Source organism: Pan troglodytes, chromosome 6 (genome assembly GCF_028858775.2).
Source record: "Pan troglodytes isolate AG18354 chromosome 6, NHGRI_mPanTro3-v2.0_pri, whole genome shotgun sequence".
Lineage (NCBI taxonomy): Eukaryota > Metazoa > Chordata > Mammalia > Primates > Hominidae > Pan > Pan troglodytes.
In genome coordinates this window covers 121,617,420-121,635,423 of record NC_072404.2, presented here as the reverse complement: position 1 = coordinate 121,635,423, position 18,004 = coordinate 121,617,420, and the positions used below count along the sequence as shown (strand labels likewise).

The window sequence follows — 18,004 nt, the reverse complement described above, 5'->3', positions numbered from 1 at the left end:
TTGAAGGTTGTGGCCACCCTGTGTTGAGCAAGTCTGTTGGTGCTATTTTTCCAACATGTATTCACTTCATGTCTGTGTGACACATACTGGTAAATTCTCACAATATTTCAGACTTTGTCATTATATCTGTTATGGTGATCTGTGATTAGTGATCTTCGATGTTACTACTGTGATTGTTTTAGGGCACCACAGGGCACACCCAGATAAGGCAGTGAACTTAATTGATAAATACTGTGTGTGTTGTGACTCCTTCACCAGTTACCCATTCCCTTTCTCTGCTCACTTCAAGTTTCCCTATGCCCTGAGACACGACAGTATTTAAATTAGGTCAATTAATAACCCCACAGTGGCCTCTGAGTATTCAAGTGAATGGAAAAGTCACATCCCTCTCATTTTAAATCAAAACCTAGACATGATTAAGTTTAGTGAGGAAGGCATGCTGAAAGCTAAAATAGGCCTCTTAAGGCAAACAGTAGGCCAAGTTGTGAATGCAAAGGAAAAGTTCTTGAAGAAAAATAAAAGTGCTACTCCACTAAGCATATGAATAAGAAAGTGAAACAGCTTTATTGCTGCTAGGGAGAAAGTTTGAATGGTCTGAATAGAAGATCAAAGCAACCACAACATTTCCTTAGGCTAAAGCCTAATCCAGAGCAAGGCCCTCGTTTCAATTCTGTGAAGCCTAAGAGAGGTGATGAAGCTGCAGAAGAAAAATTGGAAGCTAGCAGAGGTTGGTTCCTGTGGTTTAGGGAAAGAAGCCATCTCCATGAGTGCAGAATGAAGCAGCAAGTGCTGATGTAGAAGCTGCTGCAAGTTACCCAGAATATCTAGCTAAGATCACTGATGCAGGTGACTAAACAGATTGTCAGTGTGGAGGAAACAGCCTTCCATTGGAAGAAGGTGCCGTCTAGGACTTTCATAACTAGAGAGAAGACAACATCTGCTTTGAAAGGACATGCTAACTCTCTTTAGTGGATAATGCAGCTGGTCACTTTTAAGTGGAAGCTAGTGCTCATTTATCATTCTGATAATCCTAGGACCCATAGAATTTGCTGAATCTACTCTGCCTGTGCTTTATAAATGGAGCAACAAAGCCTGGATGACAGCATGTCTGTTTACATCATAGTGTACTGAGTATTTTAAGCCCACTGTTGGGACCGACTGCTCAGGAAAAAAAAAAAAAGATTGTTTCGAAATATTATTGCAGATGGCATCTGAGATCTGATGGAGATGTACAAAGAGGTTAATGTTGTTTTTCATGCCTGCTAACACAACGTCCATTCGACAGCCTATCGATCAAAGAGTAATTTCAGATGCTATTATTTAGGAAATATATTCTTGGCTGGGTGTGGTGGCTCACGCCTGTAATCCCAGCACTTTGGGAGACCGAGACAGGCAGATCACGCAATCAGGAGATCAAGATCATCCTGGCCAACGTGGTGAAACCCCGTCTCTACTAAAAATACAAAAATTAGCTGGGTGGGGCAATGCATGCCTGTAGTCCCAGCTACTCAGGAGGCTGAGGCAGGAGAATTGCTTGAAGGGAGGCAGAGGCTGCAGTGTGCCAAGATCACGCCACTGCACTCCAGCCTGGGCAACAGAGTGAAACTCCGTCTCAAAAAAAAGAAGAAATATATTCTTAAGTCTGTAGCTGAAAGGGTTCACCATTCTAGATGCCATTTAAGAACATCATGCTTCATGGGAGGACGTTAAAATGTCAGCATTAACAGGAGTTTGGAAGAAATTGATTCCAGCCTTCACAGATAACTGAGTCTTGATTTGACTTCAAGACTTCAGTGGAGGAAGTAACTACAAATGTGGTAGAAATAGCTAGATAACTAGAAGTGGTGGAGCCTGAAGATCTGACTGAATTGCTGCAGTCTCATGATTAAACTTGAACAGATGAGGATTTGCTTCATATGGGTGGATACAGAAAGTGGTTTCTTGAGATGAAATCTACTGCTGGCAAAGATGCTGTGAACATCGTTGAAATGACAACAAAGGACTTCGAATATCAGTAAAATCAGTTGATAAAACCAAAGCAGGGTTTGAGAGGATGCACTCCCAATTTTGAAAGAAGTTCTTGTGTGGGTGGACGCTGTCATACCAAACAGCATCGCTTGCTATAGATAAATCTTTCGTGATAGGAAGAGTCAACTGACGTGACAAACTTCATTGTTGTCATTTTAAGGCATTGCCACAGTCACCCCAAAACCTTCAGCAACCCTGATCAGTCAGCAGCCATCAACAACAGGGCAAGACCCTCCACCAACAAAAAGATGACTCACTGAAGGCTCAAGTGACCATTAGCATTATTTAGCAATGAAGTATTTTTAATTAAGGTGTGTATTTTTAAGACATAATGCTATTGCACACTTAATAGACTACAATGTAGTATAAACATAACTTTTATATGCAATGGGAAACCAAAAAATTCCCGTGACTTGCTTTATTGCAGTGGTCTGGAAGCAAGCCCACAGTATTTTCAAAGTATGCCTGTATTGTCTTAAAATTTTTGCCTCGTTTACTAAATAAGGTTCTTAAGGGCCATAATTTCATCATAACACCTAAAATACTCTGTAGAATATCACTAACATAATGTAGGCCATTTGCATTCAGAAACCACTGACATTTTGATGTATACGAATCTCAGATGGTATCTACAGCTATGAAACACAAGTTTTTTTCTGTTCGAAAGAGTTTGGTGGAGATAGAGTAAGGTCAGTACCCAAATTATAGTAGTTTTCCAAAGATTGTTGTACATAATACTTCTCACTTCCAAATCAAACAGTATTTCTGCGGTGATGGTGTATTTAGAGTTCCAATATGAGGTGTCCGGAATAGATCTCTTGTAATAACAGAGATGAGGTTTCTTCCACTACCTCTTCCAAACTGCCTTGCTTAAGAGAAGTGGGAATTCCTTCAGCTAAGACATTTGGTGTTGGGACATAGGGGCTTTCATGTGGAAAGGAAAAAAGAAATAGAAGAAAAGTCTGCAGGGAGAAGGGGGAGGACCTTACACATAGCAATCTCAGCTGGCACACCTAATTGCCGTTTTCCCCTTAGCTCAGCTGAACTGACAGTCTCTTACCTTGGTGTCAGTTAAGTACTGTTCCCAGGTGCCTTTCAGGCACTTTAGCACTTACGTGTATACACAGACACACACACACACCCCTCCCCCTTGCAGGTGAAAGAACATGGCAGGGTACTGTATCTGTTTCAGAAATCCCATTAGCGTGCCTGTTGCTGTGCCTGCCTTTCCTTGTTCCAGCAGTCAGCTGTTGGATTGTTCAGGCAAGTTGAACGGAGTTCAAGTTGGGTGTTCAGTCAGGTACTCAAAACTTTCCTTTCAAAAATCAAAGCTCTTCGGCTTTCTTTTCCTTCTTTTCTTTCCTTGTTTATATAAACTTTAGGAATGTATGTGCGATTTTTTTTTTTGACAGGGTCTCAGTCTGTCACCCAGGCTTAGTGCAGTGGTGCAGTCACAGCTCACTGCAGCCTCAACCTCCCAGGGTCAGGTGGTCCTCCCACCTCAGCCTCCTGAGGAGCTGGGACTGCAAGTGTGTGCCGCCACACCTGACTCTTTTTTTTTTTTTTAATGTTTTGTAGAGATGGGGGTCTCACTGTTTCCCAGTCTGGGAAACAGTCTCAACTGTTTGGCCTCAAACTCCTTGACTCAGGCCTCCTAAAGTGCTGAGATTACAGGTTTGAGCCACCATTCCCAGCCTGTATGTGCATCTGTATAGTTGAGAATCAGCCCAAAACTGTACATGAATAAACTACATAAACAAGAATATTGAGATAAATACTCTTTGGCATTAGTGAAACTTAAACAGAACAATTAGAGGATTAAATCGTTTTGTGTTAATGCAGATGTACTCGGGAAGGAAAAATATCTTTTTCTCTTTTTTTTTTTGAGATGGAGTTTTGCTCTTGTTGCCCAAGCTGGAGTGCAGTGGCACAATCTCAGCTCACTGCAACCTCTGCTTCTCGGGTAGCTGGGATTACGGGCGTGTGCCACCACGCCCGGCTAATTTTTTGTATTTTTAGTAGAAATAGGGTTTCACCATGTTAGCCAGGCTGGTCTCGAACTGCTGACCTCAGGTGATCTGCCTGCCTCGGCCTCCCAAAGTGCTGGGATTACAGGCGTGAGCCATTGCGCCTGGCCAGAAAAATACCTTTAAAAAGCTGGGCCTGTTGGTGTACCTAAAGGATAATACAGATGTTCCTCTCAACTTAGCATGGGGTTGTGTCTCAATAAACCCATTTTTAAGTTGAAAACGTTAAGTGGAAAATGCATTTATTATACCTAACCTACTAGACCTCGTAGTTTAGCCTCCCTTACCCTACAGGTGCTCAGAACACTTAGTAGCCTACAGTTGAGCAGTCATCTAACACAAAACCTATTTTATAGTAAAGTGTTGAATATCTCAAGTAATTTATTGATGTTCCACTGAATGCGAATCACTTTTGCACCGTTGTTAAGTTGAACCATTGTATGTTTGTGACCATCTGTACTTGTAATTTCTTTACATTCATTGGTATGAAAAATATGTTCTTAGAAGCAGGAAAAAGAATTCCGTTTTGCTTTGTATACTAAATTAGATGCTGTAATTTTGATAAAATGAAAAATCTGCTTTATTTGCAACAATTGTTTTCCTCCTTGACGTCAGCCTCACTCTTGGACTTTGCTACTCAGCCTGTCACCCCTGTGAATTCCCATGAGGTTTACAGTGTAACCCTGCTCTAAGTTTTCACTTTGCACTGTGTACCAAAATGAAACTGCTTATTTAGGAAAATATCTTTTGTGTTGGACAAAATACAGAGTGTCTATCTTCTTTTTCTATTGTGTTTCACTTATGGATTCAATCTTCTTGGGTATCATTGAAACTTCTATTGGAGTGATTTATTAAAATATTAACACAGTATTGCATTATCAGAGTTGGCAAGAGGAAGCTTTCTTTGAAGTCTCACGTGTATTAAATGTTTTTCTTCCCAGACTCAAAATTCACTTTAACTCCAAATTGTCTAAATTTTAAAACTTTTGGTAAAGAAACTTGGCCTGAAATACAGTGATATGATATTAGATGATACTGTTCTTTGTTATTTCCTCATTTTGTTTTTGCCTCTGAAGCATATCTAAAATGAGGTGACAGGTCAGAAACTATTTTCTCTATATTTTACCTTACCCTCCATCTACCTGTTTCCCTTTTCTTCCCCTTTTCTGTTCTACTCTTTGCATTTCTTCTGTATTGAAATTCACTTTGTTCACAATTATTTAAAGGAAAACCTGAACTCAGGGGCCTTGGGTACCTTTAGGTTCAGGTACAATAAAGACATGAGACTGGATTTGCGTGCATCCTAAAAGAATCACTTTTAAATAAGTTTTATATGTTTTCATCTTGATTCTTCTAGATTCATCTTGATTCAAATTAGATGGTTGGCATTTAAAAAGAAAGTTGCATTTCTAAATGTAGATTTGTTTAAAAATGAAGTTGCTTGGGATTTGTTGGGTTTTTTCCTTTGCAGTGTTGAAAACAAAGAAAAAAAGTCAATTCGAGACTATTAAAAAAGTCAATTTGAGACTATTTGGTGAGAATGTGGTAACTTTGATACACATAAGGTTGTTACACTTATGATTTTCTAATAACTTCTGAAAGTTCTGTTTAAAACAGAGTCCGCCTTTCCAGTTGCTTTCTGTTTGACTATTCTCATGAAATAAATGGTTATCAAACTTCACTTGCCACATTCTATCATCAAAGTGATTGAATATATTAAGGCAGATGCTAGGTAAATAAACTTGACTTTGGTGAAAGAAATACAAATGACATTGGTAATAAACACATCTTTAAAGTTGTATGTCCCTTGAAAGAACTCTTTTAGAACTGTTCATACAGGTCTCTCTAGCTGGTTTATAACTAATCATTCTCCCAAAAATGATACAGTAATCTTAACACCCACAGCATCTGTGCATAATTTTGTTTCTGGCACTGGTGTATCAGCCAGAATAAAATGACTCTACCAGTATACCAACTGTTACATAGGAGAAGTATTTTATACTCTTTTGCCACCAATATCTTTGATTCTTACATGTTCCGTTACATATGACATGTAATTATACAGTGTATTGTGACTTATTGGTGATGATTACAGTCATTCCTAGAGTCTAGTAAATTGGCTCCCATTGCTTGTGTTGCTGAGATCTGGACAATAACTTAACGAGGTGAATGAGAGAAGTTGACTCAAGTAATCTTAGATATTTATAGCTAGTTTTTTCTCACTTTCTCTCATTTCCTTCACTCCCCGAATCCTACCAGAACCACAGTGACAGCAATGCAGATTCAGGAACTATGCATGAAATCCTCTCCTTCCACACATATCCGTCTTTTGGGGGTGGGTGGGTCTTTAAAAACAAAATGCGGGCTATAATTATTTATTGACTGTGTTATAAAACAGCTCTTGGATGCTTCATTCATCAATATTGTCCCTTGAAAATAATCTCCATTCTCTTCCAAATTAAGGTTTGGTTTGGTTTTGTTTTGTTTTAATCTTCTAGATTGTAGAAGGCATGAAACAAAAAATGTGGAGTATTGAAAATATTGCCTTCGGTTCTGGTGGAGGTTTGCTACAGAAGTTGACAAGAGATCTCTTGAATTGTTCCTTCAAGTGTAGCTATGTTGTAACTAATGGCCTTGGGGTATGTCACCTTTTAATTACTTCTGTGTTAGTACCTTCCTTATGTATCTAAGTAGAATGTGGTTATTGAGTGCATTTGTCAAAGATTGATGTGGCCGTGGACTGTTAATATGTTGTTGGGTACTACTGACCTTAACTCAGAAACAAGGAAAGAAGGGAGATATTAGGTAATAACAGACCTAAGGAGACAGAGATTTGGAAAAAGGAAGAACAATAAGGAAAAAGATTATTTAAGAGAGATAATACAGGTCAGTCATTTCCCACTGCCGTTTTTACCTTTAGATCAAAAAGTAATATTTGAGTAGGAATGTCAGCTTACCTAGCCATCATATATTAAAGACAAGCAAGTATATAATCACTGACCAAACTGTTACAGGAAGGTAGAATATGAGGTTTGGATTGTTATACCACAATCATGTTCTAGTAGCCATAGAACAGCTAGGCAAGTGAACAACCACCCCCCTTGCTTCTTTGTAACGTCTTCAGAGCTGGAGATTCTATAGAGCAAGGGACAGAGGCAGGAGGATGCTAAGAATTAAGAACACCTGAGTTGATTCCCTGCTTTACTCTTTGATCTTTCTTTGGAAAGTTCTGGGATTGACTCATTTGTTGCTGCTTGTTCCACTGCCACTTGTTTCTGTTTCTTTGCTGCCTACCTTTCTGATGCAGAAACACTCTGCTGTCTTCAGGTTCTCTAAGACTTTTGCTTCTGACAATAACAAGGCAAAAGTAAAAAGTACCAAAAGAGGGATACGTTATGAAATAGGAAAGCCTTTACCTTAGTAATATTCTTGTTCCCTCTCCAAAGATTGTGTGTGTGGTTTTGGCGTAGTTCGTATAGTTGGGCTTTTCTTCAACAGCATGTACATGCTGTGCTTACTGTCAGTTTAAAGGCCGTTTGTAATATAAAGAGATACCTTAAGGGTCACATGTTAGAATGCTCACAGACTTCCTACAAATGGAGTATTAGGTGTTCTTCAGTGGCAAAAAGGATATCCAAGATGTCATACTTTTTCTTTATTACAAATGACTATCCTTCAAAACAGGCTAAAGTGTTATGTTTCTGAAAGCCAGATGTGGATTGGTTCAGTTATACCTATTAAGTGCTTAAAACTTAAATGTAAATTATGTATGTGCTTTTTTGTAAGGGAGTGTTTAGACATTTCTGATGATTAGTCTTCTATTTGTCTAACTTTCTTGATTTGGATTTCAGATTAACGTCTTCAAGGACCCAGTTGCTGATCCCAACAAAAGGTCCAAAAAGGGCCGATTATCTTTACATAGGACGCCAGCAGGGAATTTTGTTACACTGGAGGAAGGAAAAGGAGACCTTGAGGAATATGGTCAGGTATGTATCTATGCTGATTGGTTTTTTTTAGCAATAGTAGGTTGGCTCACCAAATTAATAAGAAAGGAGGTTTTTATGTTATTGTTTTTGTGGAAGACAAAGTATTATATTTTATTATAAAATGTCCAATTGCTGACCTGGCCTACCAAAATAAGATACAAAACAAGTTTCTACGTCATAAACACGGGGCCTGTGTATACATAGGGAGAAATATTACATAAGTATAGTGATTGACAGCAAGTTTGTATACACTTTATCCAAAAGCAAACTATGTTACTTTAATATAAAATGTGAAAACAAGGTGACTTGATTTGGATTGCATAATAAATGGTGAAACCTTGATTTAACCAAGTTTTCTGATTCAAATCAACCAAACTAGAAAAATTTACAGTATACTAAAGTAGTTCATATGATCTAATGGTCTTTAGCATACAAAAGTACATTTATATTTGTGAACTCAAGTTAAAAAATTTTTGGTTTTTAAGCCACTTGATCAAAAAAAAACTTTAGACAGAACTATTCATGAATATTCATATTATTAGAAAAAATTACACTAAACATGAGTGCACTATTACTTCCTATTTTGATTCTTTATACTACATCACAATTACTGCTTATAACATGTTACTTTTATATTTTTTAAGGTTTTGAGCCAGAATTGAAATAACTTTGTTACCGTTAATGAAAAAATATGTTTGTAAATCAAACTTTTAGAAATAGATCCCTTTATATAGCCTGTTAGGCAATTATTTGAGTAAGCTTTGTGTAACTCTTGTACCTACTAAGATTTTGGCAGATTTAGTTTATCCTAGATGAGCTAAAGTCACTTCAAACTAAAAGTAAAAATCTAAGTGTGATTTTTAAAAAGACACTGATTTAAGAGTATGTGAATGATACTAGAATAAACTGGAAAATAATTCATAATCATCTAGGCAATTTGATTTAAGAGTAGGAACTAGTATTCCCTTAAATTTAAATTTATGAAAGAAAATGCTACAGCTAAAGCACTGTGGTTTGAAGCAACACAATGACAAAAATATTAGGTAATGTCATATGTACCTCAATCTTCAGACTAGGTGGAAAATTGAGATTACTTCTGTGGATTTTTCAGAGAGAAACCAGAAGCAGGTAACTCCTTAGTGAGACAGGAGTGGCTCTACCAGACCCAAAGGGAATTTAATTTGGGAATTTAATTTCTTCAATCTGTCTTTGCTGCTCTTGCATGGATGAAGTGGATTACCTTTGTCATTGACTTTTGGAGTATAAACAGAATCTTTAACCCAGTCACTGTGCGTTAGTCAAGAATGCAATACTTGTTTTTCTTTGTTTCTGTTTTGGGATTGGTTTTTGGCTTTTTGTGGGTTTTCTAGACCCAAATTTAGCACTAGCAAATTTCTTAAACTTCCATTTGATAAGTTTAATCACTGTTGAGTTTGTTGGCCAGGAACAAGGCAGGGTTTACCAGGCTTTTTTGCTGCACACTCACAATGATTGTCAGTGACAGCTACAGTTCTCCCTAGGCACCCAGGCATCTTCCTTCAGCCTGAGGAAAAAAAAGATTGGTCAGCTAGGTTTCTTGGTTTTCCTTTAAGAAAACTGGTGTAAGAATGTAGTATTAAGGTCATTCCTTTTCATAGAAGTTAAATATTTCTACATACCAGGCAACTCAGTCGTTGGCCATTTTAGATAGTACCTTGTTCCACTAGCATTTTTTATGCATCAAATCATCTCACAATTTGAACACCATTGGCATCTCTGTATTTGACTGGTTGGTTAGTCTAATTCATCAAACCAGGATTCAGGTATTTTGCTTAATAATGTAATATAATCATGAAATTTCCATTTATGCAGGATCTTCTCCATACTGTCTTCAAGAATGGCAAGGTGACAAAAAGCTATTCATTTGATGAAATAAGAAAAAATGCACAGCTGAATATTGAACTGGAAGCAGCACATCATTAGGCTTTATGACTGGGTGTGTGTTGTGTGTGTGTGTGCATGCACACACACACACCTGTGTGTATGTAATACATAATGTTTATTGTACAGATGTGTGGGGTTTGTGTTTTATGATACATTACAGCCAAATTATTTGTTGGTTTATGGACATACTGCCCTTTCATTTTTTTTCTTTTCCAGTGTTTAGGTGATCTCAAATTAGGAAATGCATTTAACCGTGTAAAAGATGAGTGCTAAAGTAAGCTTTTTAGGGCCCTTTGCCAATAGGTAGTCATTCAATCTGGTATTGATCTTTTCACAAATAACAGAACTGAGAAACTTTTATATATAACTGATGATCACATAAAACAGATTTGCATAAAATTACCATGATTGCTTTATGTTTATATTTAACTTGTATTTTTGTACAAACAAGATTGTGTAAGATATATTTGACGTTTCAGTGATTTAACAGTCTTTCCAACTTTTCATGATTTTTATGAGCACAGACTTTCAAGAAAATACTTGAAAATAAATTACATTGCCTTTTGTCCATTAATCAGCAAATAAAACATGGCCTTAACAAAGTTGTTTGTGTTATTGTACAATTTGAAAATTATGTCGGGACATACCCTATAGAATTACTAACCTTACTGCCCCTTGTAGAATATGTATTAATCATTCTACATTAAAGAAAATAATGGTTCTTACTGGAATGTCTAGGCACTGTACAGTTATTATATATCTTGGTTGTTGTATTGTACCAGTGAAATGCCAAATTTGAAAGGCCTGTACTGCAATTTTATATGTCAAGAGATTGCCTGTGGCTCTAATATGCACCTCAAGATTTTAAGGAGATAATGTTTTTAGAGAGAATTTCTGCTTCCACTATAGAATATATACATAAATGTAAAATACTTACAAAAGTGGAAGTAGTGTATTTTAAAGTAATTACACTTCTGAATTTATTTTTCATATTCTATAGTTGGTATGACTTAAATGAATTACTGGAGTGGGTAGTGAGTGTGCTTACCTTAAATGTTTCAATTCTGTTATGTTTTTTATTAAGTTTTTTAAAAATTAAATTGGATATTAAATTGTATGGACATCGTTTATTAATTTTAAACTGAATGCCCTCAATAAGTAATACTGAAGCACATTCTTAAATGAAGATAAATTATCTCCAATGAAAAGCATGACATGTGTTTCAATAGAAGAATCTTAAGTTGGCTAAATTCAAAGTGCTTGACATCAAAATGTTCTAGAGTGATTAGCTACTAGATTCTGAATCAGACATCACATCTGACTAGAGACCAGTTTCTTTCGAATGATTCTTTTATGTATGTAGATCTGTTCTTCTGAGGCAGCGGTTGGCCAACTATAGCCCAAAGGCCAAATTTGGACTTCTTTTTATAAATGCAGATTGTCTATGGCTGCTTTCCCACTACTCCAGCCTAAGGTAAACAGCTGCAATAGAAGCCAAATGAGAATCGCAAAGCCCAAAATGTTTATTAACCTGCCCTTTACACAAAATAACCCAAAAAGTTTCCTGATCTCTGTTCTAAGAAAAGGAGTGTGCCTTGCATTTAAAACGAAATGTTGGTTTCTAGGGAAGGGAGGAGGCTAAATAATTGATACGGAATTTTCCTCTTCTGTCTTCTTTTTTCTCACTTAAGAATCCGATACTGGAAGACTGATTTAGAAAAGTTTTTAACATGACATTAAATGTGAAATTTTAAAAATTGAAAAGCCATAAATCATCTGTTTTAAATAGTTACATGAGAAAATTATCACTAGAATAACCTAATTAGAAGTGAGTTATCTTCATTAAATGTTTTTTGTAAGTGGTATTAGAAAGAATATGTTTTTCAGATGGTTCTTTAAACATGTAGTGAGAACAATAAGCATTATTCACTTTTAGTAAGAGTCTTCTGTAATCCATGATATAAAATAATTTTAAAATGATTTTTTAATGTATTTGAGTAAAGATGAGTAGTAGTAAGAAAAACACACATTTCTTCACAAAATGTGCTAAGGGGCGTGTAAAGAATCAAAAGAAACTATTACCAATAATAGTTTTGATAATCACCCATAATTTTGTGTTTAAACATTGAAATTATAGTACAGACAGTATTCTCTGTGTTCTGTGAATTTCAGCAGCTTCAGAATAGAGTTTAATTTAGAAACTTGCAGTGAAAAAAGCTATCTCTTTGTTCACAACCATAAATCAGGAGATGGAGATTAATTCTATTGGCTCTTAGTCACTTGGAACTGATTAATTCTGACTTTCTGTCACTAAGCACTTGGTATTTGGCCATCTCCATTCTGAGCACCAAACGGTTAACACGAATGTCCACTAGAACTCTGCTGTGTGTCACCCTTAAATCAGTCTAACTCTTCCAGACAAAAGCAAATGGCATTTATGGATTTAAGTCATTAGATTTTCAATTGACATTAATTAATCCCTCTTGATTGATTATATCATCAAGTATTTATATCTTAAATAGGAGGTAGGATTTCTGTGTTAAGACTCTTATTTGTACCCTATAATTAAAGTAAAATGTTTTTTATGAGTATCCCTTGTTTTCCCTTCTTAAATTGTTATCAAACAATTTTTATAATGAAATCTTGGAAAATTAGAAAGAAAAATGGCAAGGTATTTATTGTTCTGTTTGCCATAATTTAGAACTCACACTTAAGTATTTTGTAGTTTTACATTCCTTTTTAACCCATTCAGTGGAGAATGTCAGCTTTTCTCCCAAGTTGTGTGTTAAGTCTATTCTAATATGTACTCAACATCAAGTTATAAACATGTAATAAACATGGAAATAAAGTTTAGCTCTATTAGTGAAGTGTTAAAATTTGTGTGCTTCAAGTAATGCCATTTTCAGGCCTACCTGTTTTAAGTATTCCTCCAGTCCAAAGAATTAGAAGATGAGAGAAGGGCAAGTGTCAGAGTTGACTCCTTTTCTGCTTTGTGCAACTGTATAGATGACAGTGCCTTTTACTAAGGAAGAACACTGGAGGGACATCAGATTTGAGAGGAAAGAGCATGATTCCCGTGTTAAGGCTTGAGACGCCTTTGACATATCTAAATGTAGGTATTAAGTAGGCAGTTGATGATACAGGTTTGTGGACAGAAGGGCCTCAAGGTATGACTGATGTATACCTTGGAAGGTATACATCTTTGGAAGCACACAGTAAAGGATACTGTTCTAGGGATAGTATAGAGCAGGAGTTGGCAAACCCCAGGCCATGAGCCAAATCCAGCCCACCATCTGTTTTTGTAAATAATTGTATTGGAACATAGCCACACCCATTTATTTAGTTATTGCCTTTGGCTGTTTTCTTGCCACAGTGGCAACACTGATTAGTTGCAACAGAGAAATTACGGCTGTAAAAACTAAAATAGTTTACTGTGAGGCCCTTCACAGGAAAAGTGTGCTGATCTCTGCTAGAGTATAAAGAGAATCTAGGGCTAAACCATGAGTAACTCTTGAAGGTTAAGTGGCAGAACATGAGCAGACCAAATGACAAGCATAGCTAAAGAGATGAAAGTTCCAACCAGGAGTGAAGTCACAAAAGCCAGAGGAAACATTTTTCAGCCCAGCTATTGAATGCTGCTGAGAGATCAAATAGGATGAAGAATTTAAAACAGCTACTGGATTTAGCCACCTGGAAATAATTGGTGCCTTAGACACCTTCCTTTCCAGGTAGTAGAAGAGGCTTATTTCTGAAAGAAGCTCCCTTATATACCTCTTTGAATGTGGGTTGCGAAAAGGGAGGAGAGAATGAGGCAATAGTATCTTTGTCCTTCTAGCTGTAGCCTTACATCTGAAAAAGGTCCAGGAAAGAGGGAGGAGTTGAAAATAAAAGCAAAAAGACATCAGTGATGATTTGGGGTTCCAGAGAAGGTGGAGAAAGGTAAGATCCAAAGCACTTGGTAGGGTATTGGCCTTGAATGATAGGGGTCCTTCTAGAAGAAAGGAGAAGATGGAAGCAGGTGTGTACTTTGGTTTTCTACAAAGTCAGAGGCCAGATCCTACTTGTACGTGGTTTATTATTCATTTATGTTCACCCCAGAGAAGCGCCATTTTTCATGGTTAGCAGCAGAATTCAGTTAGAAACACAGTTATCCTGACCTGCTTTATATATTTTTTAAATTCCGTAATTGGCTACTGAGCTGTTATTTCTTTGACATAAACTAGGCAATGCATTTTGTAATTTTTATAGAGATGGATTAACAATCTCACTTACAAACTCTCTTGAATTGGCTACACGTTTAATTCTGATTAGGTCTTCCTGACTCGCCAGAGTTGTTCTACCAGATCTCTGAGCCTCTCGCTTTCCAGCCCTTCCTCTTCAGCTAACAAACATGTTCCTTTTTCTCACACCTTTCTTAAAGAACTCCCTTGATAACACCAGCTCTAGCCTCCCTTCTCCCATTTACATCAGACTTCTCTCCATTTACTGCCTCACCTCCCATTCAGTTATCTTCCATCTGGTTCTCACCTCTTATTGGACAAAGCAGTGACCTTCTAATTGCCAAATGAATAAATTTCGTTATTACATTATCTGAGGGCTCTCCTGCATTTGCCACTACTAAGAATTCATTTCTTTACTACTTTGTTCTATGATGTTTTGGGGTCTTCTAATCCCTGTGGACTGTCCCTTCTCTCTCGGTCTGTTTTTCACACATTTTTAAATGTTGACACATCCCATTTATCTCCATGTTCATCTTGGCTGATGTCAGCCATTCACGTGGTGTCAGCTATGAGCTATCTACTACAGCCTCCATACATTTATGTCTCCAGCCCAGACTTCTAAATCATTCTACCTGTCACTGATACATTTCCACTCAGATGCAACAAATCCAAGCTTACCATATTCCCCCAGAACTTACTATATTTATTTTGATTCTCTCATTTGGCAGCTCAGCCAGCCCCCAACATGAAACTTCCCTCTCCATTACCCTATACATTTAGTCGGCCACATAATCCTATTGACTTACCTACTAAATAACGTTATAATCTGTGTCTTCTCTCCAACTCTTATTTCAGGATCTCAAATTTCTTCCTGAAGTACAGGCTGAGCATCCCAGATCCAAAATCTGAAATGCTCCAAAACATGGAATAAAGTCTTGTATGCCTACATGACACTCAAAGTAAATGTCCTTAGAAGCATTTTGGATTTCAGATTTTCAAATTAGGGATGCTCAGCCAGTAAGTAAATGCAAATATTCCAAAATCTGAAATCTAAAACACTTCTGGTCCCAAGCATTTCAGAAAGTAATTTCTGTATTACTCAACTTGTAATACAGAAATTATCTAATTAGTTTTCCTGACTCCAATCCAGCCTCCCTCCACTCTGCTACCAGAGTATTCTAACAAAATCAGAGTGTCAGTCCCCTGCTGAAAGCACCTCAGTGTTCCTTTAGCCTGCAGGATGCTGCTCGGAATCCAGCCTGACCCTCCCCGATCTGGCCTGTGCTGCGTGTATAGCCTCATGTCCACTCCTCATTTCCTGTCCAGCATCACTGATTTGCTCTACCTTAGACGCACACATACACACATGCTGTACACCATTTTCTCCATTTATCTGCCTTTGTGTATTCTAAGTCCTTGGCCAGGAATGCCTTCCCTGTAGGTGGTACTTATTTTAGGTGACAGTGCCTTAAGGTGGACTCAATTTAGTGATAACACCTCCAAGAGGCCTTCAACAACTCACCTGCCATCCCCACCTCACATGCCCTTCCTCTGGCCTCTGTAGGTGTTGAATGTATCTCAGAATTAGCATTTACAATCCAAAGGTCTGTGTCCTATATGAGACATTCATCTATATTTCATCAGCACATAGTAGACATTGAAATGTCTGCTGAGTAAATGAATGTCATTAAACACTTTTAAGGTGTTTTGATAACTTCTCTGTAATACTAGTACCCTGAACATGTTAGTGTTTTTAAAAAGTGAAACGACATTTTTAAAGTAATTTTGTAAAAAGGTGGATAATTTTTTTAAAGTATATTCACATATTACTGTCTTTTTTAATTCTTAAATTCATGAAGTATAGGTGTTTCATCAAAACAGATTAGAAAGCTATGGTATAAAGAAATTAAATTATTTGCCTAAGGTTACCTTGTATGTAGTTCAGTAGTTCATAACTTTTCTTGGGTCTTAGACTTCTGAGAATTTGATGAGAGCTATGGACTCTCCTCTCAGAAAAATTCTCACTTGTGAATAAACAACAAGTTTGCCTAAAATTTGAGGAGGTTCATTTCACAGGCGCCACATTGAGAACTCTAAGTTAATTACAGAGCAGAGATTAGATTTCAGGGCTGTTTCTAGCAAATGTTCCTCTGTTTGAACTTCTAGTAGTATTCTTAGTAATGTTAAGGTTTTAATTACCTTAAATTGTTTTTGCAACAAGTCAACATAAATATAATTTTAATTCCACTCAAAGATTCTACAGACTTCACTAATGCAGATTTCAAAATTAGTGGCTATTTTAAATGCCCTTTTTTATAGGTGGAGAAACAAGCTTAGGAAGTGAAATTAAGAAATCTGGCCATATGATGAAAGAAGATTAAGAATAAAACCCAGGAATCTTCTGTACAAACCAGCAACCCCAAGCTTTTGACAAAAACTTTCTCTGTATTTTTATAACTAGGAGGTTCTCTTTCTTATAACTAGAAAATTCTGTTTCCAGAAATATAAACAGGCTAGGTCAAATCCAAGTGAAAATGGGACCCCAAGAGGTAACAAAGCATTGAAGGTGCTTTTGCCCTAGAGTATTTACCAAACCTGGGGACTTTGAGCTTCACTTTTTAGGGCCTGAAAGGACATGATGAACAGAAATCAAAGACCCTCCTGCCATAAAGCAGGTCTCCCAAAAGCCTCCACTACATGATGAGGATGAACCAGTGGTACTCTATCCCCATACCTCTTCTAAGGAACTGCAAGAAAAGTTGCTTAACTTGAGCAAATCAAGAAAAATCTAAGCAACTGACATTGCAAGCTGGCCTTGCAGTCCAAATTCACCTCCCCTACATATTACAGACACCTTAAAACTATAAACTTAAACAGGACTGGCAGAGTCCAGAGTTCCCTAAATGCCTGACAGAAGTAAATGCAAATTCTCCCTGAAGGGATACTTTCATCCTACACCTTAAAGAATTCTCAAAATAATTTTCTAAGGAAAATGAACGGCTCACAAAATAATCACATAGGCAACAAGACACCATGAATGAGAGCAGCAGAAAAATGATTCACAAAGGGTTCAGATACTGAAATTATGAAACATAAAATCATTATGCTTATTTTTTAAAAATGAGGCCAGCTGCCGTGGCTCACGTCTGTAATCCCAGCATTCTGGGAGGCTGAGGCAGGATGCTCACTTGCAGTCAGGAGTTTGAGGCCAACATGGTGAGACCCTATCTCTACTAAAAATACAAAAATTAGCTGGATGTGGTAACGCATACCTGTAATCCCAGCTACTGGAAAGGCTGAGGCAGGAGAATCACTTGAACCCGTGAGGCAGAGGTTGCAGTGAGCCAAGATTGCCCCACTACACTCCAGCCTGGGCAACAGAGTGCACTCTGCCTCAAAAAAAAAAAAAAAGAAAAAAGAAATGAGGCGTACACTTAAATATCCATCTGCAGCTAATAGGAAAATTTTTGAAAGGCCTTACAAGTTTGCTACAGGGATTAATAGAACTTGTGAAAATAAAAAGTTCAGTAATTGAAATTAACAATCAGATTAGACAGCTATAAAGGCACCAATGACTTGGAAGGCAAGTCAGAAGAAATTCAGAATGCAACACAAAGCAAATGGAATGAAAGTTAAGCAACATGAAACACAAGGCCTCACATATGTCTAATCAGAGCAATGGAAGAAGAGGAAAGAGAACATGGAGTGGAGGCTATATTTTAAGAGAGAAGGGTTCAGGATTTACCTGAACTGATGAGAAGCAACAATCTAAAGATTAAAGCTCAATGAATCCCAAGCAAGATGATTTAAATCCAGACAC

At 37.2% G+C, this 18,004-nt stretch overlaps 1 protein-coding gene across 3 annotated transcripts in view; it reads left to right on the top strand.

The window, feature by feature from the left end:
- The window catches only part of NAMPT (nicotinamide phosphoribosyltransferase), a 35,895-nt gene extending 24,814 nt beyond the window's left edge, over nt 1-11,081 (top strand). For all 3 annotated transcript variants that reach the window (XM_016945642.4, XM_016945641.3, XM_016945643.3), the window contains 3 exons: nt 6,554-6,694; nt 7,907-8,041; nt 9,893-11,081. In XM_016945642.4, coding sequence (XP_016801131.1) covers nt 6,554-6,694; nt 7,907-8,041; nt 9,893-10,003 — 387 coding nt within the window. In that variant the 3' untranslated portion in view covers nt 10,004-11,081. The remainder of the gene's footprint in view (nt 1-6,553; nt 6,695-7,906; nt 8,042-9,892) is intronic.
- Nucleotides 11,082-18,004: the final 6,923 nt, after the last annotated feature.